The sequence below is a fragment of the Phlebotomus argentipes genome, unplaced genomic scaffold (genome assembly GCF_947086385.1).
Source record: "Phlebotomus argentipes unplaced genomic scaffold, Phlebotomus argentipes genome assembly scaffold_18, whole genome shotgun sequence".
Lineage (NCBI taxonomy): Eukaryota > Metazoa > Arthropoda > Insecta > Diptera > Psychodidae > Phlebotomus > Phlebotomus argentipes.
The window spans coordinates 8,105,462-8,131,843 of record NW_026776177.1 but is presented as its reverse complement, the minus strand read 5'-3'; the positions used below and the strand labels follow the sequence as shown (position 1 = coordinate 8,131,843).

The 26,382-nt window shown below is 43.4% G+C and overlaps 6 protein-coding genes across 14 annotated transcripts; 3 read left to right on the top strand and 3 right to left on the bottom strand.

The window, feature by feature from the left end:
• Positions 1-1,059: 1,059 nt before the first annotated feature.
• LOC132259114 (protein lin-28 homolog) lies at positions 1,060-4,182 on the top strand. The gene is made up of 3 exons (XM_059756660.1): positions 1,060-1,150; positions 2,690-2,814; positions 3,583-4,182. Exons 1-3 carry the CDS (start codon positions 1,060-1,062, stop codon positions 3,913-3,915), a joined length of 549 nt encoding a protein of 182 aa, XP_059612643.1. The 3' UTR covers positions 3,916-4,182.
• A 306-nt stretch (positions 4,183-4,488) lies between these two features.
• On the bottom strand, positions 4,489-5,772 carry LOC132260504 (uncharacterized). The gene is made up of 2 exons (XM_059758667.1): positions 5,488-5,772; positions 4,489-5,426 (listed from the first exon to the last, which is right to left on the bottom strand). Exons 1-2 carry the CDS (start codon positions 5,537-5,539, stop codon positions 4,597-4,599), a joined length of 882 nt encoding a protein of 293 aa, XP_059614650.1. The 5' UTR covers positions 5,540-5,772; the 3' UTR covers positions 4,489-4,596.
• Positions 5,773-5,787: 15 nt separating this feature from the next.
• Positions 5,788-10,614, bottom strand: LOC132260502 (FACT complex subunit spt16). Of its 2 annotated transcripts, XM_059758658.1 has the most exons (9): positions 10,255-10,614; positions 9,984-10,088; positions 9,753-9,911; positions 7,351-9,689; positions 7,013-7,287; positions 6,778-6,946; positions 6,622-6,672; positions 6,172-6,306; positions 5,788-6,101 (listed from the first exon to the last, which is right to left on the bottom strand). In XM_059758658.1, exons 1-9 carry the CDS (start codon positions 10,321-10,323, stop codon positions 6,095-6,097), a joined length of 3,309 nt encoding a protein of 1,102 aa, XP_059614641.1. In that variant the 5' UTR covers positions 10,324-10,614; the 3' UTR covers positions 5,788-6,094. The 2 variants fall into 2 exon arrangements, with proteins under 2 accessions (XP_059614641.1, XP_059614643.1); XM_059758660.1 differs by lacking the exon at positions 6,622-6,672 and having other exon boundaries at positions 5,789-6,101; positions 10,255-10,612.
• Positions 10,615-10,699: 85 nt separating this feature from the next.
• On the top strand, positions 10,700-14,229 carry LOC132260508 (receptor expression-enhancing protein 5). 3 transcript variants are annotated; one of them, XM_059758670.1, is made up of 4 exons: positions 10,700-10,937; positions 13,045-13,277; positions 13,342-13,441; positions 13,821-14,229. In XM_059758670.1, exons 1-4 carry the CDS (start codon positions 10,808-10,810, stop codon positions 13,895-13,897), a joined length of 540 nt encoding a protein of 179 aa, XP_059614653.1. In that variant the 5' UTR covers positions 10,700-10,807; the 3' UTR covers positions 13,898-14,229. The 3 variants fall into 3 exon arrangements, with proteins under 3 accessions (XP_059614653.1, XP_059614652.1, XP_059614654.1); XM_059758669.1 differs by lacking the exon at positions 10,700-10,937 and adding an exon at positions 12,449-12,596; XM_059758671.1 differs by lacking the exon at positions 10,700-10,937 and adding an exon at positions 12,633-12,944.
• Positions 14,230-14,232: 3 nt separating this feature from the next.
• Positions 14,233-14,868, bottom strand: LOC132260509 (small ribosomal subunit protein bS16m). Its single transcript, XM_059758672.1, has 2 exons — positions 14,643-14,868; positions 14,233-14,582 (listed from the first exon to the last, which is right to left on the bottom strand). The coding sequence occupies exons 1-2, from the start codon at positions 14,775-14,777 to the stop codon at positions 14,289-14,291; spliced, it is 429 nt and encodes a 142-aa protein (XP_059614655.1). The 5' UTR covers positions 14,778-14,868; the 3' UTR covers positions 14,233-14,288.
• Positions 14,836-26,066, top strand: LOC132260503 (protein lingerer). 6 transcript variants are annotated; one of them, XM_059758663.1, is made up of 15 exons: positions 14,836-14,951; positions 15,741-15,915; positions 16,939-17,599; positions 17,866-18,272; positions 18,614-18,967; positions 19,045-19,436; positions 19,622-19,738; positions 20,204-20,308; positions 20,520-20,635; positions 21,152-21,279; positions 21,367-21,507; positions 21,583-21,699; positions 21,793-22,047; positions 23,111-23,269; positions 24,730-26,066. In XM_059758663.1, the coding sequence occupies exons 2-15, from the start codon at positions 15,772-15,774 to the stop codon at positions 24,799-24,801; spliced, it is 3,168 nt and encodes a 1,055-aa protein (XP_059614646.1). In that variant the 5' UTR covers positions 14,836-14,951; positions 15,741-15,771; the 3' UTR covers positions 24,802-26,066. The 6 variants fall into 6 exon arrangements, with proteins under 6 accessions (XP_059614646.1, XP_059614644.1, XP_059614647.1 ...); XM_059758661.1 differs by having other exon boundaries at positions 21,367-21,516; XM_059758664.1 differs by lacking the exon at positions 24,730-26,066 and adding an exon at positions 23,897-24,128 and having other exon boundaries at positions 21,367-21,516.
• The last annotated feature ends 316 nt before the right edge of the window (positions 26,067-26,382 follow it).

Here is a 26,382-nt window from a genome sequence, read left to right as displayed (position 1 = left end):
TATGCTAGTGCTGCAAAGTTGAAGGTCCAATAGCAATTCCGATCATACAACCTATGCTTTGCGATTTTCCACTGAACATTTTGAAGATATAAAAAATTATTATAAAAACAAGAAAATTAAACATGATTAGAAAAATGGCTTAATTTTGGATTGATTTAACTCTAGATTTAGATTCGTGTAAGATAATCTGAAATTTCTTCTTTGAATAGTGAATGTTTCGTGTAAGGTCAGATTATAGCTCAAAATATTCTCTTGATAGTCCTAAACCTTCTAAACTAACAACCTTTCTTAGCACAATATTACGAGTTGTTTCTAGCATTTACAATTTTCTCCTTGGTTATATTAAAATGTTTTATTATATTTATTGAGCTTCTGAATCGCTTCTCGAAGATACAGAATTTATTTTTGAAGGCGATAATCAAATACGAAATCTATCACTCTCTGACTTGCTCGACATCGCGTCCATCTGCAGAGCGACTAGGAAATGCCCTGAGAATAGTTTCCACGGAAATATGTGTGCGTGGAATTGGAAAAGACCCGCCTTCGCACCAAACATGCCTCCGTCTCGCTCTCAGGAATGTACGCATCTTTCCGCACACACAGTCTCACGGCCGAAATGCGTCTCTCTCCCGAAAAATCACGCATTTCGCCTATATTTACGCACTGCGGCCGAGGGTTCGTGGGCCAGAAAGAGAGGCCCCCGATAAGGGCCACGCACACACAGTCGTGGACGCTCTGTGGCCGCTTTTCCGTCCCAGAGGCTGTTGGCTCATTCCTGCGGACACGCACGATAGCCGTGGAGGAGCGCGTCTGTTTGGGCAAGGAGAAGCGGGGACAGCCACTAAATTCATTCATAAATGTGTTATTTTTTCTGTGCGCGACGCGCTTTTCCCCACACACGCGAGCATGTGAAGATTCCAACGGCAGAGGCCCAGGAATTTCGTCAATAAACAACAAGCGCGCGCGAGAGTTCGTTCACAGAAAACGCAACAATCAAAGTGCAATGGAGTGCTAGTGTGACAGTGAAGATCGCGCAGTCCTGTTGGCACAAGGATCACAATGGCCGGACACGGGCCGGAGGCCACAAAGGAGGCTCGCAGCGACGAGGAAGTCCACCCGGAGCCAGCGAAAGACACACGAAGGAGCGAAGGTGAGAGACCACCCACAAAATCACAGAACACCCTCGCGTTACGCACCAGAGGGTGGATTTCCCCTGGGTTTCCACCCCAACGCCAACTGAGAATGGCCGCTCTCAAAAGTATCGATTTTCCCCGAAGAAATCGCATCCTTTTGCGGCATCCGATTCTTTTCCCGCAATTTCCATGGCAAATGCACTGATGATGATGAGAATTTTGGGGAATTTCCCATATACGCTGATCAACAAAAAAGAACGTCAAATCAACTTTACTCGGCACGACGAGATCGAGTCTTTTTACGCATTAGATTTTTAATTCAAAATAGAGAGAAAAATTCTTCTCTCAAGAGGAATGAACTGAGCCTCTGCAGACGTATATTGACTTGTGAGAATGAACTTGATTCATATCGCATTGGAATTTATAATAGTGGAGTTTAAACTTTTTAAAGTGTGGGTTTACTTGCTGTATTGATATGTGTAGTCAAAAGTGATTAAATTAATGGTGAGAATATGTGAGTTAAAGGGACTTTCAGAATCACCGCATACGATTTACTACGCAATTGAGATCAAAATTTACTCAATATTAGATTTTCATCTTCTTAATCGAAACTCTTTTTATTTTTTAATCAGTTTTATTTCGGCGCAGAAGTATTAAAACCTATTTTATGTGGTTTATTGACTCGCCGCCCTTTTATTGAGCATGGAAGTCTTATTCATCATTTAAACAAGAAAGCATATATCAAACTTTTAAACCATCAATGCAATTTTTTCTCCGAGAAATCTCTTGAGATAGTCTCAAAAACCTTCCGGTCTTTTTAGTTCTCCTCTCACTAACTTGACCCCGCAATCTCGTCCGCAACTCTGAAATCAAGTACACACATTTTCAGTTTGATGTTTATCTTGCAATTGAAAAGATGTTTTCTGCACATGCTTTTGTCCATCTCCTCTTCCTCGGATCCATTCCAAACCTCATGCGGAGGGTCGCAAAAAATCACAGGTACTCTTTTTTGTACCCTCCCGAAGAATATATCGTCGATCCATGAGCAACCCTCGAGAAGAAATTCCACTTTTTGCCCTCTCCTGTGTACCTCGCCGTGCCCTCGGCTTTCTTGCGGACGAGCTACACTGAAAAGCCACAGAATTCCCGTTCGGGACGATATTTGCCTTGGCCGCGAACGTGTCGCGCCAGTGTGGCTGCAGTGAAGGGTTAACGGATTTCATGTGCGTAAAAGTATCCCAGAAAGGGATTTCAATTGATTCGGGCGTGCAGGAGACCCAGTTTTCAGAGGACTGGTTTAGTTCCTTCTCGTCCTTCGAAATGTTCACAATCGGAGGATTTCTCTACGGGTCTCCATGTGATCCACTTTCGCAGAGCTAAATCCACCAAAATTAATACATTGAAAATGGTCCAGTTAAGCAGTGATGCAATGGAGCGAGATATTAACGATAACAGTGAGAAATACTCAATAGTTCTATTCCTGCGTGCAAAGTTGATGAAAATTGTGAAAATGCAGTGATTTCAAAGGCTTTTTTCTCTCTTTTACCTCTCGTCAGACGCTCAGCCCGAAAGTCTTTCTGCGCAGAAACCACGGAGAGGAAAGTGCAAATGGTTTAACGTTACCAAAGGATGGGGATTCATAACGCCACACGATGGAGGACCGGACATCTTCGTCCATCAAGTAAGTTTTTGGGTGTCCCGGAAAAGAAATAATCTATTCCACGTGGTTTCGCTTCAAATAGACAAATTTCGTGCAAATTCTAGTAATAAATGATTATGTGAATTAACAAATGAAAAACGCATTAGGAATTAAGCTAGTTCCAGAGAATTACTTCTTAGAAATATCGGAACAAGTCGGATTCTGTGTTATAATGAAGTAGTAACGAGAAATAGAGTTTTTTTCTTGTTTTTTTGATCTCAATATCCTGTATAAACCTTTGGATATTCGCAAGAATGAAACTAATTTTGCTTAACTAGGAAATTCTTCGAAACTAGTTTGTCCTGAAATATATTGGAGACGCCTAATAATGTTTCCTTTCCTTTTTGCAATAAGGCGATTAGAAAGGAGAAAACAAGAAAGTCCCCTCAGCATCTTTCACATGCAAATATCTATTGTATGAAAATCATTCTCCTTTGTTTTCCCTGCCCAAGCGAAAGTCTTGCTGCGCAGCATTTTGTAGAGAAAGACATTCACGTGGAAGTTGCGTGAAGAATTTTTATAACCTGTTGACGTTGTTACCTTTTTACCGAGAGGGTCTCAATTCGAAGGGTGTTTTTTTCACCGCTCTCGGAGTGGCAGTCGATATTGGCAATAAACAGCGTAAAAAACGTGATTTATTTGTCATCAATTCGCCATGGGAGCGATTTTATTGACTTGGTGCTCAAAGAGGAGGGATGATTAAAGGTGAAACACGCATGAAACATGCATTTCAACTCTCTTCCGTTGCAGAGCGTTATTCAAATGGCGGGCTTTCGGTCGCTCGGCGACGCCGAAGAGGTGGAATTTGAGTGCAAAATGAGCGACAAGGGCCTCGAGGCGACACGCGTGACGGGTCCCTCGCTGGAGGACTGCCACGGTAGCACGTTCCGGCCCGCGGCGCGGCGCCGCTACCGGAAGATGCGCTGCTACAACTGCGGCGAATTCGCGAACCACATCGCGGCCAAGTGCCAGTTGGGGCCACAGCCAAAGAAGTGCCACCACTGCAAGAGCGAGGAGCACCTGATAGCCGACTGCCCGGACAAGTCCGCCACGGCGTCGAAGAAGTCCTCCTCCTCCTCCTGATGACGCACCCCGGCCGGCTGCCTTCGCTTGAGTGGTGAATATTCCGTGTCGCGTATAGATGTGTGTCCCGGAGGTAGCGCGGGGAAGTCCGTACTAAAATCGTGTGTGCTAAAGTGTGCGAAATTCCACCGAACTTTTCCACCCCTCGACATTATGTATTCCTAAAACTTCCGCTTATATACACAGAGTTTTAACACTTGAAAGATGGATAAACCAAGTTTAACTGAATCTTTTGCTTTCGATTTCCTTTTCTTTCCCCCCACAAAAAGAACCTCTCGCTGTAGCGATATTTATTTGCATAGTCGCTGATTTTTCTCAAAGGAAAATGATTATTATTGTAAGAATTTTGGAGTAAAACGTTTGATACTGTCCTTCTTAGTGAAAATAAATGATTGTATGTATACAGGTAATAAATATTTTTATATCAATAAAAACGTGTCTCTCAATCATTATTATATGACACGAGAAAGGTTAGAGAAAAGATTACTTGATTATGGTTCCAATAAACAGAATACCAGCAAAGCAACACATTTTCAGTACGAATAGATTTATTCCAAGATACTTTCTCATGTTCTCATACTTTCCTGCAAGACTTGATAATCCGAGTGTAACAGTTCAATTCTAGACAGTTTCCGTGATACAAATATAAGAATCTTAACACTATGCGTGCAAATTTAGTGCTCAGCTGGGCTTCTTCTTCCGGCGCGCGGGCGGTTTGTAGTCGAACAGATTGCGGTGCTTTGTGCTGGCTTGCGTCTGGTGCATCTTCTTCCTCAGCCACTGCGAGAAGGCCTCTTCGTTGGCCTCGTGGCGGCGGAACTGAGCCTCCAGCAGGCTGTTAATGGCGTCCACCTGGCGCTTCTTCTGCCTCTCCAAGCGCTGCTGCCGCCTCTCCAGCTGTTCGCGACTGAGCCCGTACACGGATCTGAGGCCATTGTAGCGCGGCAGACGCTCTTCCGACGGATCTCTGCGGTCGCAGCACTCCCGGTATTTCCTCCTGGTCGGCGACACTCGACGCGGCGACACTTTCTGTCGCTTCTTCGGCGCCTCGTGGATCTTCCGCACAATCACTGTGGCCACACCGGTGCAGGGTTCACTGGGCGCTTCGCTGATCTGCCTCGGGAGTCTGCTCTGCGGCATCTCCGTCACTACAGGCTCATCCTGCACCTCCTGCGGCACTTCCACTGGAATCTCTTCGGCTGATTCGAGCTCAATATCGCCCAAATCATCGCAGATCTCCTCAATCTCCGGCGCCACAGGCGATTCACGCTCCTCATCCTCCGAGCTCGCGTGCTCAGGGATAATGCTCTCGATCTCCTCCTCTTCGCACTCCACTTCGACCTCTTCGTCGTCCTGCGAGAAGTAGTCCGGCTCGTAGTCCTCCAACACGGGCCTAAAAGACACCCTTACGGCTGAACTGAGAGGCGACGGCGGCCTGGGCAGTGACAACCATTCCTGATTCGCGGACTTCACCTTCTCAGCAATGTTGTATCCATTCACTGGCTGCAGAACTGCAAGACACACACATTTTCCCAGTCAATGCAAAATCCCGTGCTGCGGGAAATCACTCACAGTATCCCTCAAAGTCGTCCTCCTCGTCCGAATCTTCGTGCTGCTCAATCATACTGTTTCAAATCGCTTTTTCGCCTCTATTTCAACTCTATCGCAATGTGGAAAATGTCGAAATAAAAATAGACAAAGCCATTGAATCTCACACAACACGAGTCACAATCCAATCAACACACAAATTCCACCCTTAGCGACCCAATCGACCAAGCAAGGATCGCCCAAAGTTCAGGGTGTTTTTCCATTCATTCAACCCAAAAACACGCTGTTTTCCCACATGCACTAAAACATGGCTTTTGATCAAAATTATACAAAGTTTTATTATTCCTCTTCTCGTAATCTTAATTCAACTGAAAATCGTGTTCGCTCACACTTGCCATCCACTTTTCCTAACATCAACTTCTCCTTCAATGAAAAACAGGAGAAAACAAAATCTGGCGAGTCCACTTTCCCGCAATCTCTCATTCCCACAGATTTACGAAAGAATAGGTCGTGAGACATAAAATCAACTGAATGGAATTCATTATAATCCTATCTTAAAATACTCCTCCTAATTTCTCTTTCTCTCTCTCTTCTTCATCTCTCCATAAATTCTGCCTCGCTGCAAATCTCTTCACTTCCTGCAATAGGTGACAAAAGAGACAAATGTGAATCAAACTTACCAAATTTCCCCCCATTCCATTGCATTACCTGGACTTTTTGGAACTCCTGTGATGCCCACTATCGCGACTATCATCCCTAGACCGCTTCTTGCTCTCATGATGGCGATCTCGGTGGTGTTTGTCACTGCTTCCACTTCCGCTCTTGCTCTTAGATGAGGAGTGACTGCAAGAGTGCCACAAAATCAGTCAATTCTCAGAGCCACAATTAATAGTAAAAAGAACTAAGAAAATCCAATGGGAAAATCGTGCACAGATTCCAAGTGTTTTGCTCTGGAGAAGAACATTCAGTTTGTCTAAACAGGAGATTTTCTCAGCTGTCATTTTGCTCTAAGAAATAAATTTTCTCTCACACAAGACTATTTAGACAAACCTTCAGCGTGATTGTTGTTATTTTGTACAAAAATTGAGGGAAAAACATGTGTGTGTGTGTGTGTATAAACAAAGAGGAACTTATTAGATTTGCAACAAAACTACAAACCTATAATCCGGCCTATTGCTCTTCTTTTTATTCTTCGAATGCAGTTCTCGTCTATTTATTTCATAGAGAAGATTGGGACAAATTAGAACGCATCCAAAGAGACCTCTTGAAAACATCTTACGTCTTATCAATTGATTGTCTCTGCTTTCCACTCACCTGTGCTTGCTGCTTGACTTGTGTTTATCAAAATCACGTCCGCGATCGCGCTTCGCCGGCTGCTTTACACCTCTTTCCTCATCTCTGTACGCATTGTTCTTGTCCTCTTCTGCGGCCTCACGCTCAAGATCAGACCAGTCTTTGCCCGACTCTTCATCAGATCCCAATTCTGACAGAAATAGACAAATTGCTATATTAGCTCAAGTGGTTATGGATGGAAAAAAAACTTAATAACCTTCTTCACTCTCATCACTTCCGTCCTCAGAAGCTTCAGAGTAGTCAGAATCATCATCGGATTCCTCTTCAGATTCAGCATTTGAGGGCTCGTACACTTCATCCTCCTCGGATTCATCACTATCATCGCCATTCTCCTCTTCACCATCGGATTCCGGATCGAGGAAAGTCCAGCCGCCATTCTCGAAGAATCCCTCGGGATCATCAACAATGGTCTTCATGATTTTAGCCCAGTTCAGCGACTGAATTCCCTCAGAATACCGAATATCGCATGAGCTAGAAACGAAGGACAGTCAATTTCTTTCTCTGCAAAGCAACAAAAAGCTCAACAAAACTCACTTTAGCCACTCCTTCACGTGATCCAGCATATTCATGGGAATAGCATTGACCATCGCCACCTTCTTCGCATAATCTTTGAACACGAAGATCATGTCAAAGTTGCGCAGATGAAACTGCACACGCTCAAAGTGAACCAACTCCACATCCTCCAGCGGAATAACAAATGGTGGCCACTCAGTTAGATTCACCAGACTCCCGGACGTCGGCTGCAGAAGCACTGTGCTGCGGAATGGCGCTCCTGGGAAGCCCAGTTCCCGGAATGGCGTGTCAAACTCCACACTCTGCTTCGTCATGGCCTCGACCTTCTCGCAGAAGCTCTTGAAGGCCGTCTTCAGCTTGTGACGCAACTCACGCTCCGCCTGTTCTGCCGCCAAATCGTCGCGATCATGCATGTGCTGATGCTTTCCCAGATCCGTCGTAATTTCACCCACTTCCGTGTAGAACTGCACATCAATGTGCTTCTTCTTGCCAAACATGATGGCGTGCTTGAGGTGGAAGTGCAGTAGGATGATCATCTCACCGTCGCACGGCTGGAAGAAGGCGCTCTTGATGTTATTATAGAGAATATCCACTTTGTCTCCGCGCACAGAAGTGTATCGGAAACCATTTGTGTGTGCCTCCAGAGCGCCTGTCATTCTCTTCGTGACGATGTTGGGACGAATATAGAGGTCCTTGAGCTTGGGATTGCCCTTGTTCTGTGACAAAATCAGTGTGTCCTGCTTCACAAGATCCTCTTTCTCGCGCTCCTCCGCCTCGCGTGTCTTGAAACGCTTCTGCACTTCCTTGATCAGCCGGAAGGCTGTGTTGAGATTCGACGACGGCGCTGAGATTTCGCCCGGCTCCTTTGTGTTCGTGCTGCGATATGTCACTTCCTTGAGGAACGTGGCATCCGGCTGGAAGTACAGATTGCCCTCATTGCGCCCCATCGTGGCGCCAGGGTGGAAAAAGTTGATACGCAAGTATGTGTAATCACCCTCAACACTCTGCGAAATGTTCTTGATTGTGGAGATGTGAAAGGGCACGGGAATCCCGAAGATCGGCATGATGACAGTCTCGTAGTTCTTGTCCACAAACAGCTTCAGCTCCTTCACTTCGGACTCCCTTGGCATTTGCTCTGGTCTCTTGTACGATATCGTTGACTTGCGCACCTTCTCCGTCTCCTTGGCGCCACCCTGCTTGGCCAGACGCTCCTTCGCCTTCTCATTCAGCGCCTGAGCGAGCTCCTTCTGGTGCTGCTTCCGCTTCTCCTCTGCACTGTGCTCAGATCTCAACTTATTCTCTAATACTGTCGATCTTTTTCCACGGCCCAGAATCTCAGGCGCCTTCTCTGAGCTCTTTTCCTCCTCATCATCATCGTCCTCTTCGTCATCCTTCAGGAATATGCCAATGTTCTTGATCTTCTTCTTGCTATTCGTCAGCATTGTCACTGGCTGCTCCTCATTCACCAACACCGTGTCACCTATGAAGAGAGCATACGTCTTTCCCTCCTTGTCCGTCGCCTCTTTGTTCGCCAAATTGGCCAGGCCAATGTTCACATTGAAAACCATTCCCTTCTTCAGAATAGCCGAACACTTGGGTCCAATCATGATGGAACTCTCACGAAATTCAATGCCCATCGCAAAGCCGAACGTCTTCACGAGGTTCTCCACAAGGCTTGGCTTTGTCTTCTGCGCAAATGACAGTCCGGCTTCATAGATGTCGCACAGCTTCTCGCCCGGAGTCATTTTCTTCAGTACCTCCTCCTCCAAGTCCACCAAGAAGTTGTAGTTGGTCTGAACGGCATCCGATGGATTCACGAGCAGCGTACGCGTGATGTTCGAACAGTAAGATTTGTATCTGGCGCCCAAAGAGCACACAATTGCGCCAAAATGCAGGTAGTTCTTGTCACTCAGGGCGCTGTACTTGAGACTGTAATTCCCTCCGGACTGTATAATGGGTGGATAGCAGACGTCGAGCTGCGATGTATCCACATTTGTTACGTACTTCTTGTCCGTGAGCGCAGTTTCCACACCCTCGGCGAGCTTTGTGTGCTTCACTTTCTTGTCCGAGTCAATAATTTCCATAATCTGATCCTTGAGGTACTTGTTGAAGAGATCCACAGAGGCGACGCAGGCTTTTCTGATGATTGACACCTCTGAATCCTCTTTGGGACACATCAAATACCCCATCGCCGCTCCAATGTCCACCTCGTCGAAATTCTCATTCTTCAGGGCGGCCCTCCAGGCCTCACAGAAGTCACCGCCGCACACATCTTTCAGGAAAACACCCAAAGTCTTCCCATTCTTCGACTTCCGGATCGCCTCGACGAGCTTAGCAAAGTTTGCCTTATCCTGATCGGTCTGGAATCAATAAAACACATATTAATACACACGTCTATGTTGAGGACAAGCAAGACAACTCACCCGATCTCTAATGAGCAATTTCACTGGGGGCACACCTTCCTCCTTCGTGTTCTCAATCTGCTTCAGGAAGTCGATCTTCTTCTTGCTGGCCAGAAAGTAAATCGTCTCCTGCGTGAAAACACTGACCGTGTCTGTCAGCTCATACCCCAGCAGCCACGTCTGGAACAAGAAGAATCACTGTAAAATCATCATCCCAGAGCGCCCCATGCCGCTTTGCCGGCTCCCGCCAACCTGAAGTGCCGTTGATTTCAAATACACCGTGTCCTCATCCACGCCCACCGCTGACATGATGCAGTCCACCTTCGTGAGGGCATCATCGTGCTTGATAGAGCCGTCCTGGAAGCCGAAAAAGGAGGGAAATTGCGTAAAAATGAGAAATTCACATTAGATAGAGAAGTGAGGTTATGCGTGAAAAGCCATCACTTCTCATGCTCTCTCTCACTCTTGCTATTTCTTCACTCTCCCGCTCTCTTCGGCCGATGGAAAAATTACACTCTCTCACCTTCCAAGCGCTGTAAATCCTCCTAATCCTGCGGAAGAAGGAGTCCTTATCCAACACAATATTGGACATGATTCTCCTCTCACTTCGCCTGTCTTCGAAAGGGGGTTTTCACGGCGGAAAAACCGTGAGAAGCGATCGCTTGCAAACAAAAAGCAAATGTCTCCGGCTGCTTCAATTCAGTCGCGCCTTTCCACCCTCGCAGACGTCATTCCAAACTCTTCACTGGGCTTTTCCCACACTTGCCAGCACACTCACTCAATGTCCAAGGCGTGAAACAACGTGGCGGCACACAAAGTGTCGCTTCTTGTGTCTTTTGTGGCCGGAAAACACGACTAAACGCACGAACGAGAGCCAGAATATGAGCGTAAACTCCAGCAACAACGCAGCTCGCACGACACTGTCGGCGCTCCACCAGATGTCGCGGCACCTCATGGAAGAGACCTTCGTTGAGTTCGACGATTTGTCATCCATAGCGCAACGTTTTTCTGTGTGAGCTTCGGGTTTAGCTTCGGGCGAAAATTATTCAGTTTCCCATAGAAATTCCCAGTGGAAAATGTCGGCAAAGGTGGCAGAAGCGAAAGAGTGCGTCCAGAAGGCCCTCAACGATGAGAGCAAGCCATGGACCCCACTTTTGGCGATGGCAGAGCAAAAAAGCGGAGTACCACGTCTCTACATTTTCTATGGTGAGCACATTTGTTTGCGCTTGGGTGCTTGGATGTGTTTGTGGGTCTCAAGGGTGGAAGAGAAACGGACAAAGGAGTCCTTCGGCGTCTTGCCGTCGTCCTCGGAACGCCCTGAAGCCCTTCATGGCGACTGCGAAGCCTCTTTCGCACCTCAATACACGCTCACCTGCCGCTGAGCGTGACGTTCTGACTTCAAGGTTAGTCTCCGGACAAGAAGAATTGCACAACAAATTCGTCATGCGGCGAGTGATTCTGCAAATTATGTCCGAGATTAGCCTTCAATTTCCCTCGGGGCGCCCAGATTGTGGGCAAAAATGCGTGCTTGGCGACACAGGAGGGATATTATTAGATTAATTCCTCCTATTTTTAACGCTGATCGCATTGATGGAATCTTTGGGGCGCCTTTCTTCGCGGGCTCGTTTATCATTGTTTGGAGACGTTGCCCGTCCACGGAGACTCTCGTCGTGGCAGCGAACCGGCTCGCGGAATCTTATCTAGCACCGTGAGCCACGAAAAGCCGACAAAATGCAGGGAAAGTCGCTGATAATAGCTCGAGTGACCGGACATGCAATGCAATAGTCAGGATAGTTTTCTTATTCGCTTTTCTTCACTTCGGATTAGAGAACAGTCATTTTTAAAAGGATCATAAAGTATAGGAAAAGATAACGGAAATTGATAAAATTGATTGAGGCAAATGAAATTTACTTATAAATTTGGTAATTTCTGCAATTTGTGCATGAGTCAGAATATCTGGAATTTTCTGCAATAAATTTTGGCGCTTATCAAATGCGAACGTGTGTAATCAATTATGATCTATTTAGCACTTGACTGAAACTTTGTGACTTGCTTTGTGATGTTCTTACAGAATGAAAAAAAAAAATTAGAGTAGAAATTGAGGGAAATTCTAATAAAACCATTTGACAGAAGTAGAATAAAACTGTTTGTTACGGTAAAACTATCGCTAAATTCTTCTAAGCAAGCACATTACTTTCTAAACTTCCTAAGCTTTCTGATGTATTCTTGAATCATCTCTGAAAAAAGTAAATTGCTCAAAATCTATGTGTTTCTTTTTGCACTAAGAGCAAAACATCTGTGCAAATTAAGATAATATGATAATTTTACTTCTTACAGATTGTATTGAATATGAAATTGACGATAAAACGTTCATTATATTTTTCCCACTTTAGCATTCGAATTTGGAATGTATAATCTTGAGTCGAAAACACGCAAAATGGTTCAAAATTATAATGAATTAGATGCTATTATATTTCATTTCTCTGTCCCTGAATTATAATTTGTCAGCGGGAAATTAGATCTTTGTTCGTATTGCTATTTTTGTCCTGGGAAATGACCTGTCTGGCCACGAGTGCGTTGATAAAAACACCTGAGCTTTTTTCGCCTTTAATTAAAAGATCAGCTTGAGGTGTTTCTCAATGCTCATCTCCAAAGCTTATTTTTATATAATCTGTTGACTTGGAAGCTGGGAAATTCCCAACAATTGCCATGCTTAATTGGCGAATAATGTAATGTCGATAAAAGTGTGTAAATTGTTTCTATATAAGCAAATTGCTCAAGTAAATGACTCACACACACACATTGAGACGTTGCACGATCCCTATCTTTCCTTATCAGTGGCAGTCGACTTGAGTGACGTGGAAGGTAATTGTGAGTCGGTTTCCCGAAAACTCCTCAGTTCCCTTGCGATCGTCAACCTTAGGAGAACAATAGGCGGTGTTTTTGCAACTTATCCCACTCAGTTGCAGAGAAATCCCAGTTTCTTGCGAACTCTGCCAAGAATTGAGTTGTGCGTCTCTCAGTGGGAAAATGTGTGCAAAAGCTTGTGCTTCGTTGGAACCTTCAACTTGAAAATCTCTCTCTCTCCTGATCTCTTCAACATCCACTTTAATCTGTTGTGTTAAGAAATTATTGCTCGCGAAACCTCGAGTGACCCAAAGATGGATATAATTACCAATTTGCTGCAAGACAATTCGCAAAAAGTTGCACTGGGTAGTGAAGAAAAAAAGTCTCTGTGATGCGGTTTAAGAGACATTTTTCGCCAGTGCTTTGTGCTATTTTTACCTTTTTGCCTTCTTGCACTGTCTCGCAGGAGCCGTTGGCCTCTTCGCCCTCTACCTGATGTTCGGCTGGGCCGCGCAGTTGCTGTGCAACACCGTGGGCATCATCTATCCAGCCTACATTTCCATGAAGGCCATCGAGACGAAGGACAAGAGTGACGACACCAAGTGGCTGACTTACTGGGTCATTTATGCCGTTCTCTCCACTGCTGAGTTCTTCTCTGGCTTCATCACCAACTTTATTCCCTTCTACTGGCTCCTGAAGGTGAGGCACACGATTAGCCGCGGCCTCGAGACGCTCTTGCACTCACTGTGATTTGCTCTTTCAGTGCATCTTCCTCGTGTGGTGCATGGCGCCCATTCAGCAGAATGGGTCTGTCTTCCTCTACCACAGATTTATCAGGCCGTTCTTCTTGAAGCACACCTCCGGTGAGTACGCACTTGATATTCACCGTGGAGAGCGAGAAAAATGTCTCAAAAGTTTATGATTTGATGGGGGACTTTTTGAGGCTGAAGATGCTTGTCGTAAAAATTCTTCGTGATAAATCACGAAATAACTAATTTTGGGAAATTCAACTTCAAGCTTTTAGCTTTAAACTTGTGCTCAAATGAAAGTTTAGAAGATATTTTCAATTAATTACGTGATCTTACGTCAAACAACTTTGCGCTGTCATTAATTGAAAATACTGAGAATCAATCGATACAATGATCAATTAAGATTTACTTTAACTTCAAATTGAAACGTAGGAAAATCTGTCAATGTTGATAAAACAGACAATAAGAATTCATTTTCTTGACTTTCCCCCAGAAACTGATGCTATGCTGGACAATCTCACGGAGAAGGCGAAGAAGATGGCCGAGGATATCATTCACAAGAAGGAATGAAGTGAATTGTAGAGACTAAAACCACCGAGAATGAGAGCATCGCAGAAGATTATCAAGATTGTTGCTTAGAAAAATTGTACATTTGCCTCGAAAATCTACCCTTTTCTTCCCATATTCTCGAACATGAAAAAATGGCCAAGCAAATTGTGATGCCGACACAAATTTTAGGGTAGTAAAGATTTGTATTCTCGTCAAGAATGCATCGAGAATGTTAATTACCTTCTTCTGGTTTATGTATTTCTTTTATATAAATTCACCATTATTGAGAATGTTGAGCAGATAAAGACATTGTGGTTTAAGAGACTCTAGCGAATAAAAATAATGAGATAAAAGGCAATTTGTAATGTTATTTATTCCTATTTTCCTACTTGAAAAGTATTGACGCAGAGAGTCACTCTTTCGGTGTGTTTTCCAAGGTGTTATTTTCCTGGGCTTTCTTCTCCTCCTCGGCTTTGGCCAATGCTTTGCGATTCCTCCACGCAGTGATGTAGGCTCGTGGGTGAATTGGCAAGAGACCAGATAACCCCAGGAGTTCAGCCACAGGAGTCGATAGGTGAGATCCACTCCCAATCCAGTGCCTTATTCTCTCCACGTTCATCGACACGAGCTGTTGATTGTACTGATTGGGCAAAGGGTCGTAAGTGCCCACTTGCTCGATTGGGGCTTCGTGTTGATTCTTGCGGCGCTGAAAAGAGAGAGTAATAGTGAGAATCACCGTCCGGAGGACTGGGGGCAGGGCTCTAACCTCCATAACCACAATGTGAAAGAAAGGCCGGTTAGCGCATCCATATCTCACGAATCTGATAGTTTTGGCGGATCTCTCGTAGAACTTGCCAGTGCCACTGGCCGCATGAAAGGCTGATAGAGATGCACGAGACATTCCTCACTTTTCCTCGGGAAAATTGTAGAAAATGCAGAGCAAAACACAAAGGCCTATTCGCGATTGGCCTGAAGTTGACTGCGAAACTCGCTGACACGCGGTGCGAAATCTCACCAGGCGTCGCCTCGACCGAGGGTCACGTGATCACAGTTTCTAGCGAGTACATAGAAGCAGGTACGATGGTGTCAGACTTTTGAGATAAAATTGCATTTTCCGGGGCGAAAAAGTGTCCATACGCGGGGGAAAGTGTGCCCAAGGTGTGCAGCAAGATCGGGGGCAGTGGTTTGTGGTGGAAAAATGTGGAAGACTGTGCGGAATGAGTCAGAAAAATGTGACGCGTCTGAGCGACATTCCGTCAAGAGATTTTCACTTGAAAGAGAAATGGCGTCTGTAATTTTATTTGGCACATGGTCTCCTCGGATATTGCCATGGGTTTTCGGGTGGTTTTGGGAACACCGGGCGTCTGGGGAGATGTGAAAATTGCCCATGGCGCCATGAGGGAGACGGTGGGTGGTGTTTTGGGGGATTTCCGGGGGCGGCGGCGAGGGAAAATCGCGAAATTGTTGTGGCCTTTGTGTGGCCCGATGATTCGCGCTGCGAGCCGCAAGACGTGGAGTCCGGCTGGGAAAAGCCTGAGGAGCGCGGGGCGCGCGCGGCCTTGCTGGTATTTATTGCAGGGGGAAATCAGTGTTGAGACCTTAGCACGGATTTGCGGTGCAAAATCGATTCCCGGCCGCCCACTCGAGGCGCGCTTGTCTTCCGGTTGTGTCATGGTCATTGTCCTCTGCTCGTCATCGCACGCCCTCGACGCCCGGACGGAGAGCGTGCGGTGTCCCCGAAAAATGCGTGCCACACTCGCGAAATGGGGAGAGAGAGAAGCAACGGCGCGCCGTCAATTGAGTGGAGGCAACAATGGTGGGACTTTCGCACTAATGCACTTTCTGGGTTTTGATCTCATTGCAGCTACTTGTAAATATATACAGTGTATATAGCGATGAGCACACAGAATCGTTCAGGAGGCGGCGGCGGCCCGAAGGCTAAGAAGGGCGGAAATCCAGTGGCAACTGGCGGAAATGATGGGAACACCAACAAGAAAACAGAGCATGCAAAGACAGAGAAGGAGAAACCACATGCGAAGGTGAGATTATTGCTCCTCAAAAAAAAGCTCTTTTCCACTCGCCAGACTGATAAACAAAAGTCTCGCAATTGTCCCTAGCATACAAAAAAAATCAATACTCCCTTGAAATGGTTTAAGCTCCTCTTTCACCAACCCCAGTAAATCATCCACTGTTTGATTAATTGCACACCGTATCGCATTTCCGGCAATATTTCCGTGGCAATAGTTCATTGATAAAATTATGCGGAAACAACAAACTCTCTCCTATTCATTCATGCGAGAATATGCTCCAATTTGCAGAACACTTTTAGCTGAGCTAATTTGTCCACGGGAAACACAATGTTTTTGTTAGCTGTAAATTGAAACATGCCAAAATGCAGAAAAGTGCATAAATCTCCAAACAAATCGTGTTTATGATTCACTCAAGGCACTCAAAAGTTGTGCTCTTTGTGTGCGTGTTTTGGCGTCACAGAGCAAACTTTGCATTGCTTGATATTTGGGGTAATCTTGTGTGGAAAATGAATATGATTTCAAAACTCAGTTTATCGCTTGTTTTCTTCACATGAGAGGAGAGAAAGCTCTCTTTTGGGTAATGAGAATGGGAGAGAGGAATATTTTCGAATACAAGCATTTGTCACACTTTGAACTTCTCAATTGATTTCATATGAGTGAATTTGTCATGGAAATTCTGGGAATTCCGTTTTAGTCTTTAGTCACAATGTCAAAAGAAGAACAGCTTTTTTCCATTTGTTCATTCAAATTCAGTTCAATATTGCCAACAATTGCTTTTTGTGCAATTTGGATCGATTTTTTGGACTCTGAGTAGATTTATAAGCACTTTGCAATGATTTTATTCATAAAGACGAGTAAGAGAATGCTGAGAATTCGTGCAAAAGTGTTATTTTACGATATTTCCGCAGTAAGTTTGTCTCTAGTAAAGCAAGTGACGCGGAATAGCTTTTAAATTGACGAATGCAATGGTAAACAAGTGTTTTCTTGTACTGTGCGTGGGATAATCTAAAGGAGTATTTGATGCTTCCACAGCCAACTGCTGAACAGATCCGCATCGCTCAGATAACGGACATCAAGGGTGGTCACGAGGACTCGAAGATGCAGGAGAAGGTGGCGAAGATCATGGAGACGACTCAGCGGTCTGAAGAGGATGTGTGTTATGCTCTCTATGAGTGTGACAACGATCTCGACAGGGCGGTGATCTTTCTCCTGGAGACGCTCACGGAAGACGCCTTCGAGAAGACATCGAAGAAGAAGTCAAAGAATCGCACGCTGTCCACGAACAACAACAACGAGGGACAGGATGGCGAGTGGCTGGAGGTCAACAACACGTCCAGCGCGCGGACCGGCGGCCAGGTGGCGGACGGCAAGGAGCGCTCGCGCAGCCGCGGCGGGATGCGTGGCGGGCGCACGGGCTCGGATAGTCGCGGCTGGCGTGGCCGGGAGGCGCGCGAGAACGAGCGCAACGCTGCGGAGTCGAAGGGGGGCGACGGATGGCGCCCCGGACGCGGCGGGCGCAGCGGCAGCGGCCGAGGAGGCTACGGAAGCTCTCGTGGCGGACGCGTGGGGCGAATGGGGCGCGGACCGAGCTCTCGCGACCAAGGACGTGGCTTCGCGCGTCAGCCGGACAATCTCGAGACTGTGGACTCGTGGGACAATAGTCAGGCCAACACCACCGACGTTAAGGCTGATGGTGAGTTGAATTGGAAATTTATCAGTCGAATTTCGCCTTTGCAAACTGGGCAAAAGATTCACATCGTGTGCAGATGGAAGTCTTTAATCTGTGAAGGCTAGAAAAAAGAGCATTTCTTTCACCGTTTACACACGGCACATTGTCAATTGCTGTGGGGTCAGTGGAAGTCATAACACTTTAACATTGTCCATAAAAGTGTGGTTGTGCAAAAATCCTATTACGTCAGTTTGCGGGTTTTATCTATGCATTTTTTCTGTCTGTTGCAGACACTTGGGGAGACTGGGACAACGAGGAGTACACCGGCTCATTGGCCGATAGCAAAGTATTTACGCCAAGCTCGGCGACTCAGGCGACGTCGAGTGAGTTGTCAGCGCCGCCTGGGCTGGAGCAGCAGATCCTGAATCCGCCGTCGGGTGATGATTTGGTCGGTGTGCAGCCGTTCAGTGGCAGTGCCGTTGTGTCCAGCACAACGACGGCGGCTGTTGTCGCGGGCACGGCGGCGATGAACAACAACTCGGTGCAGTATCCGGAGTTGGGGAGTGCGGCGCAAATTCGTCAGGCGCTCGACATGCCCCAGATCAACTCATCGACACTGTCGGCTGAGCAATCTCAATACTTCAACTCTCTCTCGTCGCAGAATTCCAGTCAGACGGCGAATGTCAATTCATATCAGGTGCGAGCGGTTAATGAGCTCTCTAATGTCTAGTGCTTGTTGTCGATAATTTGCGATCAATTACGCTGGGGTTTTTTGGATGGGGATTAATGTGGGATTTATTGACACGCGATATTTGTGCGCCTTCGCAAAACTGGGCAAAAGATTCATCAGATAATTGATGAAGTGTTTTTTTCTTTAATCTGCGGAGGCAAGAGTGAAATATTTCTCCTTTAATGTACGCAACACAAATCAATTGTTGTGGTCGCAATAAGGGCTATGACAGAAATGTTTACATGTTTCAATTGCTCATTGGTTGATATTCTTCTCCTTTATCTCAAATGAACTTTGTGCCTTTTCAGCCGGCCTCAGTGCAATATTCTGCGGCTTATGGTGCGAATAACAGCTTCGGAGATGGCGTGTCTTCGCAGCCGACGGTGAGGAAGACGCGGGCGCGTGTTCCGCCGCCGTCAAAGATTCCGTCTTCAGCTGTAGAGATGCCAGGAGATACGCTGAACAACATCGGCTACTTGGACGTTCAATTTGGTGGGCTGGACTTTGGCACGGAGGATTCCTTCGACGCGCTCGCTGACAAGTTCAACTCCACGAGTTTGGACGCGTCGGCCAATGTGGCGAATCCTGGTGATGTGTCGTCGGAATACCAGTCAAAGAATTCTCAGCAATCACTGGCAGCGGGACTGCAGACATCTCAGATGGTGAGTGGTTCGCTTGAGTGGGGGGAATTGTAGGACTTTTGGCTCATTGCCTTTCTTGGGGCTTCTTTTCATCACAGAGAACGACCAATTCTGCGTCGCAATCATCGGGTTCCGTGAATAGTTCCGTGAATGTGATCAACAACAGTGCGGGAAGTGGTGCTAGTGGATACCAAGTGCCGTATACGAACAATACGTCTGCCAAGGGGCCGGCGTCGTATCAGGCGTCGGCCACGGGCCAGGGCGGCTACAGCAACACCAACTACGCCAGCACCCAGGTTTCATCGACGAATAGCTATCCACCGACGAGCAACTCATACGGCACGTACCAGCAGAACTCGGTCAATTCGTACCAGAGTCAGAATAGTGCGAACAATGTGGCGGCTGTGAATAACTCGAGCAACGTATCCAACAGCAGCTCCACGACCAGTATTCCCGTTGGCGGAAGCACTGGCGTGGGCAGTAGTGCGAGGTAAGGGTAGTTCGCTTCTCAATGAATTCGATTGTGAGTGATTAACCAACTCTCTAGTATATCTCTCTTCGAGTTTTGTTCTTCTTCTCTCTTCGTGACTAACAAATTGTGGACACAACTAATGATTTTCTCCCTCTGTCTATCTTCTATGTTGTGTGACCTCTTCCGATCGTTATAAACTGTAGTGCGACCGGCAATACCGGATACCTATCCAGCCAGTATCCCGTGAGTCAATCGTCATCCGTGTTTCCATCACAGGCGAGTGCTTATCAGAACAGCCCGAGTGTGTATGGAACTAGTGGGTAAGTTGTGCTGTGCTTTTCACTCTTTTTCAACAACTCTCACCATTGTGCCCCTCTTTTGCTCTCGTTCTCTCAGATCACGAGAAAATATTAATACAATAATCATGCTGTGAGAATATTCTGTCGTGTGAATTTTGTTGTTGTTTTTTTTTTTACTTCTTCTGTGTGCTGTTTCCACCAGAAATAATGGCTTCTGGGAGTCATTCAACTGAGATAATCAAATAAAAAAGTCAATTTTGAGAAGAGTATTCGATAAATAAGGCGCCAATTGAGAACAGACTTTGCATTTGTAGAGAATTTACTGCTCTTTTAATGCCTATTAACACTTTGATGAACAGAAGAAGTGTTTCTTCTAACAGTTTGGAACTTGTAATTTGAGAAAAGACGCACAAGGAGAAATCACATGGTGGCTTCAAAGTATAGTATTTTGGAGAGGAGGAAGAAATGAATTTGTTGTGTTAACAGTAGGTACACGGGAAGTACAAATACGTCCACGGCACAGTACAGTAATTTCACAAGTACGAAGCTGAAAGAGAACGCTGCCACAACAATCAGCACTCCGTTTGAAAGGTAATTTTGTTCAGAATGTATAGAAAGAGTTCACGAAGGATCATCATGTTGATTGATATGTTGTTGATGTTTATGTGCTAAATTCCATGTTTTTGAGTGAGAAACCTTCTTGTCTTTAATATCTCACAATTTCCATATCGAAATATATTAATACATATGTCCAATGTAGATTCCATGAAAACACTGGTGAAATTTTGATTTATCGTTACAGCGCAACTTCGAGTTCGGTGTCGAGTAGTGCTCCGAGCGCCGTGAGTAATTCTGCCGTGACTACGAGTAGTATGAGTTCACCATCTCTGGGACTGACCAAAGCGACAAGTGCAACAAGTAAGTGGGAAAATGTCTCACAAAGAATGTTTTGAAGTTATTTGTGTGCAATTGAGAAGTTTTTCTGCATCAGTTAAAACTTCAGAATTGATCAGGGTTCTTCAAGTCGATAATAAGAATCCTCACGATTCTTTTCTTACCTTTTAAGTGACGAACGAACTTTCCTTGTCGTTTTCATTCACAAATTTTCTCATAACTTCACTTCAGACCCTTTTATACTTCTCGGAGAAGAAACTTCCTTCGTTGATTTTCAATATGTACTGCAAATGAGGCAGAAATTTGGCATATTTTCATGTTGTTGTTTTTTTACAGTTGTGCGCAATTCATGTCAAAATTCGCGATTTAAGCAGGTTTTTCATGTTATTTCAATTACAGTCAATTAACTATTCGCAGTCTTTTGATTCCGTTCGTCAATTGTAGTTCACTATCTTCATTCCTAACTCTTTCTTTGCTCTCTATTTTGATCAAATTCTGCGAAAAAGATATTGAAGAACCATTCTGTTATTATTATTACAGCTAAGAGCAGCGGTGTGATGAATATTCCAATGGTCGGTCAGCAGTACATTCAGGGTGTCCCGTACTATCAACCTCAAGTATACGCGTACGAGGACATCCAGATGATGCAGCAAAGGATGCCGCACGTGGTGAGTTACAATTGCTCCATTCAATGGGTGGTTTTAGCGAGAGAGTTGAGATGATTGTTCTCTTTTTTTCTATCTTTGTCTGCTTAGCAACCTGAATATTACAACCTGAATTATCAGACGCCAACGAGCTTGGGGACTGGAGTGAGGGATGCAAATTTGGGTTCAGTGGCAGCATATTCGACAATGTCCGATGGACGATTCACGAGGACAGACAATAATTCTAGTCCTGTTAGTAATGTACGTTTATCTTTCTCTCCAATTCATGATGATTTCTCATGCCGCGTGATGTGTTCATTCGCACAGGTGCCGAGTACAATGTCACAGCAAACGGGATCTGGTGGACCGATGATGAATGTTCCGTATGCATACTTTGCGTATGGCGGAATGCCGGCCGGGAGCTTCCAGTATGGAATGTATCCGGTGAGAAAAGTGATGCTTTCTCATTTTTTCCACTGATAATTTGTATGACTAATGCGTTGATGTTTCTCGCCCTCTTTCTCTTGGCTTGTGCAGCAACAAATGGCAACTGCGAGCGCCACATCGGCGGGCCAATTCCCGAAGCAAACGTACAACAGTGCGTACGGATCGGCGACGTATGATACGCTGAGTCAGACGACGCAGGATTACAGCAAGAGTGCCTATCCGGGATCAGGCGTGGGGCAGCAATCCAAGGGGCAGAACGTGAACAATCCGCCGCCAGCGGGCACGGGTTCGGACATCACGTCGTCAATGTACAGCAAGACTCACGTGGCGCTCAACAAAGTGAATGTAAGTTCACGGAAAAGAAATTCTTACTACTATAAGTGATGGATAAGAATAAAATGTGGTCAGCATAGGCGAGTGTGGAGTGGAAATTTTGATTGGATGTGTGTATTTTTGGAAAGGAAAATGGTGTAATTTGGAAGTGTGCATCCAACTGAATAGCGATGAGTGTGAATTTTTGTGGGTAATAAGTAGTTAAAATGTTTTTTTCTCTATCATCATATAAAGTCCAAATGAACAACAGATAGCTTTTGCTACAACTTATTCGATAAATTATGCCTTTCCAAAATGATAAATGTCACTTATATTCCATGGTGTATTTTATGATAGTAAAGATAGGAGAAAAGATGGGTGTTTTGAATATTGAGTCAAATTTAAAACGAAACATTAACACTTGGCGTTCACATTGTTGGACAATGTGTGTCAGACAAATACGAAACAGTACACTTCCACGTGTGTTAAGATAACTAGCCGCATTTCTTTACACTCTATTGTCATAGTTTTATTGATAGGTATTGTGAGTTTCGAAGTCTTATTCTGTTTAAAATTGCCTTAAAACGTAACGTAAATGTCTAATGATTTAGAAATTTACTTCAAACTATTGTATAAGCGATTGATTAAAAAAAATGGCTAGAAGATGACTTAAAATATAAGGAACACTATTCGATATCGTTCACATTTCTCACTCAAATAATAAAATCAATATAATTCAGATGAAACAGTGCGTCATAAACTATTCAGAATTATGAATTTAAAGCTTAGATTTAAATATATTTCCTTGCAAGAATGTTAAGTCACGCATAAACCTCACTTTAGCATGTTAATTAACATCGCGATTATCAACACTTTATTGTCGAGAACTACCATTTAAGTTTACTGTTTTGACATGTGACAGTGAACAATGAAAGAAAGCAGTGTTAAAACACGCTAAAGTGATGTTTAGTGCTTCTCATTCGAAATGACACTCGAATTTGGGTGAATTTGCCATCCAATCTGAGCCCTTATAGATCGCACACCTCCTTTTGCTGAGTGATTGAAATTGTACTGATCGCTGATCTCGATATTCTAGTCCTACGACAAGCAGTCCTTCCACTCGGGGACTCCGCCACCATTCAATTTGGCCGGCACCCAAACGGCAGGAGCCACTTCTGCCCAACCGTACGGAATGTACATTCCGGCAATACCGCCACCCCATCACAATATGAACATACACCAGCCGATCCACCAGGTAGGTGCTCGATTCAACTCGTACGACAACAACTAGTCGGTTGTCTCTGTGGAGTTATCCGTACATAATATCACACATATGCTATTTTTTCTATGAGAGAGGAGAGCATAAATGCTGTCCAAAATTAATGAGAAAAATCATTGAGAGAGAGAGAGAGTGAAAGATTATAGGGAAGGAAGAACAATAAATTCTATGTCTCGATCTGGAAAAGTGACGATGAGATGATTTTTTTTTGAAAAGCACTGACATGATTTATGTTTTATTTTGTCTAATTTTTATCATTGACAGTAATATAAAGAGAAAAAAGATGTTAAAGCAAAGAATCTATCATTTGGTTTTTGACCTCTCTATTCTTCGCATGAGTAATTCTTTTAGTTTTTGGTGTCGTTGGCGTATTTCATAATGTGAACATAGGACGTTGTTTCCGTTGATCTTGGCACGGGCGAATTTGGCAAGAAGTTTTCTCTCACAGTGTAAATTCTTCATCTTATTTTGAAATATCCTTACACACTTTTTGTTATTGTGTGTCACCATTAAAAGTCATACATTTTCATTTTTTTGATATCTGTTCATTCACATTTTGTGTGTGAAATTTCACCAATTTTTCTCTTTTGTTATTTCTTATAGGACTTTATTTTTTAATCACGTCTCAACGTCAATGAGTCTGATTTTCTTTGAGTAAAAAAATTTTATTGACAATGAGTGAGAATGAAAGAGTTTAACACGACGAGAACAGGCATGATATATAATAAAGTATTGAAGGCTATGCAAAATATTATTTGTAGACAATGAAATTTTGTGAAGAAAAGTGTCACATATAGAAGAATAATAATAATAAAAAATATATATATATGGAAAATGTTGAAATTTCTTTAGAGAATATTTATATGCCAGAAATGTGTAATGATTTTCTTTTGGAACGAGAAATGTAAAATATTGATGTGTTGAAGAATATCCTTGTAAAAGCTGTCTGTATTTATTTTATCTCGCTGTTCAAACTTGAGATTTTACCACAGAAGAGATTTCTTTTGATTGGTTCCTTTAGTAGATTCTTATTTTGAAGATTGTGTTGATCATGAACTTGATATGCATGTCTTTCACAGATTTTTGTAGACAAAATGAGAGAGCTTGTATTGATTATGTGTGATCCCACCTTGGCTGCAGTAGATTTTGGAGACGATGGAAAAGTATCTATTGATTTTCGCTCGCTTTTTCTAATAAGTTTTTACTTGCTACAATCAATTCCTGAGCAAATCTCTTCTCTTTACTATTTTCTTTATCCTTTTTATGAGTTTTTATTTTATTTTCATGAATGAAATATTTTTCCTCTTCTATTTGAGTTTTCCGTGAGATAAGAAATTTTTGGCCAAATTGTAGACACAGAAGAGATAAAGTATCCACTCGAAGAGTGTCGATTAGACGTTTTGGAAAATGTTTTCTCTCATGTTTGTTGCTTTCAGGACTCAAGCAGCAGTGGTCAGCGTCCACAGTCGAGCAGTCAGGGCAAAACTTACTGGACGGCTCAAAATTAAAGAGAGAAAAATTGATGAAGAGATGAAAACAATGAACTTTTATTCACTTCCCATCCAAATACACAATTCAAAGAGTGTTAAATTCTTGTTCTTGCTTTTCCACGGCATATTTTTCTAGATATTCAGTCAGGGAGATGAAGACAAAAAAATCATGTGTTTTGTGAAGGAATAGAAAAGCGTGCATTCTCTGTTTACATGAAGAATAAGATGACGAATTTATTTCGACAAAGACACTTTGTATGGCAGTGAGAAGTAAATTTGATGCGCACTTTTGACGAAAACCTTTCCCTCCAAAGAATACAGAAAGATGAATAAAAAGAGATTTATATTGATGAGAAAATACGCAAATCACCAAAAACGCCGCAAAACGAATATATTTGCTCCATAGGAAGTTAAAAAAAAAAGTGGGAATGGCGAAGAATTTAACACGCTCTACATGTTGCAGCATCCCGTATTTATATGTAAAATGGTGTAATTTGTGCTGTTCTTTGAACAGACAGAATTGATAATAATGAAGCAAACATACAAGAAAATACATGCAGATAAGAGAAGATATTCGACTACTGGACATTTGATTTGATGAGGTCGTGAGGAGAGGACGCTTTTATGGGTGTATTTGATTAATTTTTATTTAATTGAATACCAATTTTCGAAGAAGCGAAAAATAAAAATATTTAGTAGAAAAGAATCACTATTGATAACATATAAATTCATATATATATATATATAAATGATGAAAGAATGAATATATAATAATAAAGAAAAAAAAGATAAAGATGATGGTAAATGATTGAAGAGAGGATAAAATTGCATTGTAGCAATTTCAATGAATCCCTGTCGATTTAATTTCTCTTAAATAAATATTATTTTAAACAAAATATTAACTTTAATGTGCTAAAAACACTTAATTTAAAAGGAAATGAGAAACAAAATCTACATTTTAAATGATACAATTTAGTGGAGAATATGAAGTAAAACACACAATTTTACTTTGCTATGCAGAATGAGAAAAAAATTATATATTGATATAATCGTAATTGATTGGTAGTAAAAGAAAAAAATGGGGATGAAAAGCATTATATACAGATGAAAGTAAAATGAATTAACAATTAAGGTGAAGAAGAAAAAATTGTATGCATATTTAAATGAGATGCAAAGAAAAAATTAAAGAAGATACTTTAAAAAATGGACACGTTTTTTTACTGTTTATAAAAGGGTATAATAGAGAGAAATACATTAAATAAAACATGGTGAAAAAAAAACAATTACGTGAAAAAGGAACAGATATAAAAAAATTATGTGTAACGTTTCAAGAAAACTTTATATAGAGTAAAAACTGTAAAACTGCATTTTAACTCTTTAGAATGGCAAAAAAAGAATATTTGTGGAGAATTTAATATGTGAGAGGAATAGCGAGGCAAAGAGACATGAGAAAATTTTCATTATGGAATGGACAAGATAAAATAAACACAGAGAAAGACTTCAAGACGGTTTTACTAATTTTCTCCTTCGCGCCGGAATTGAGGTGCTTTGGTTCGTCATTGGAAGGTTTCGTCAAAGCTTTAGCGGAGACACCTTGGA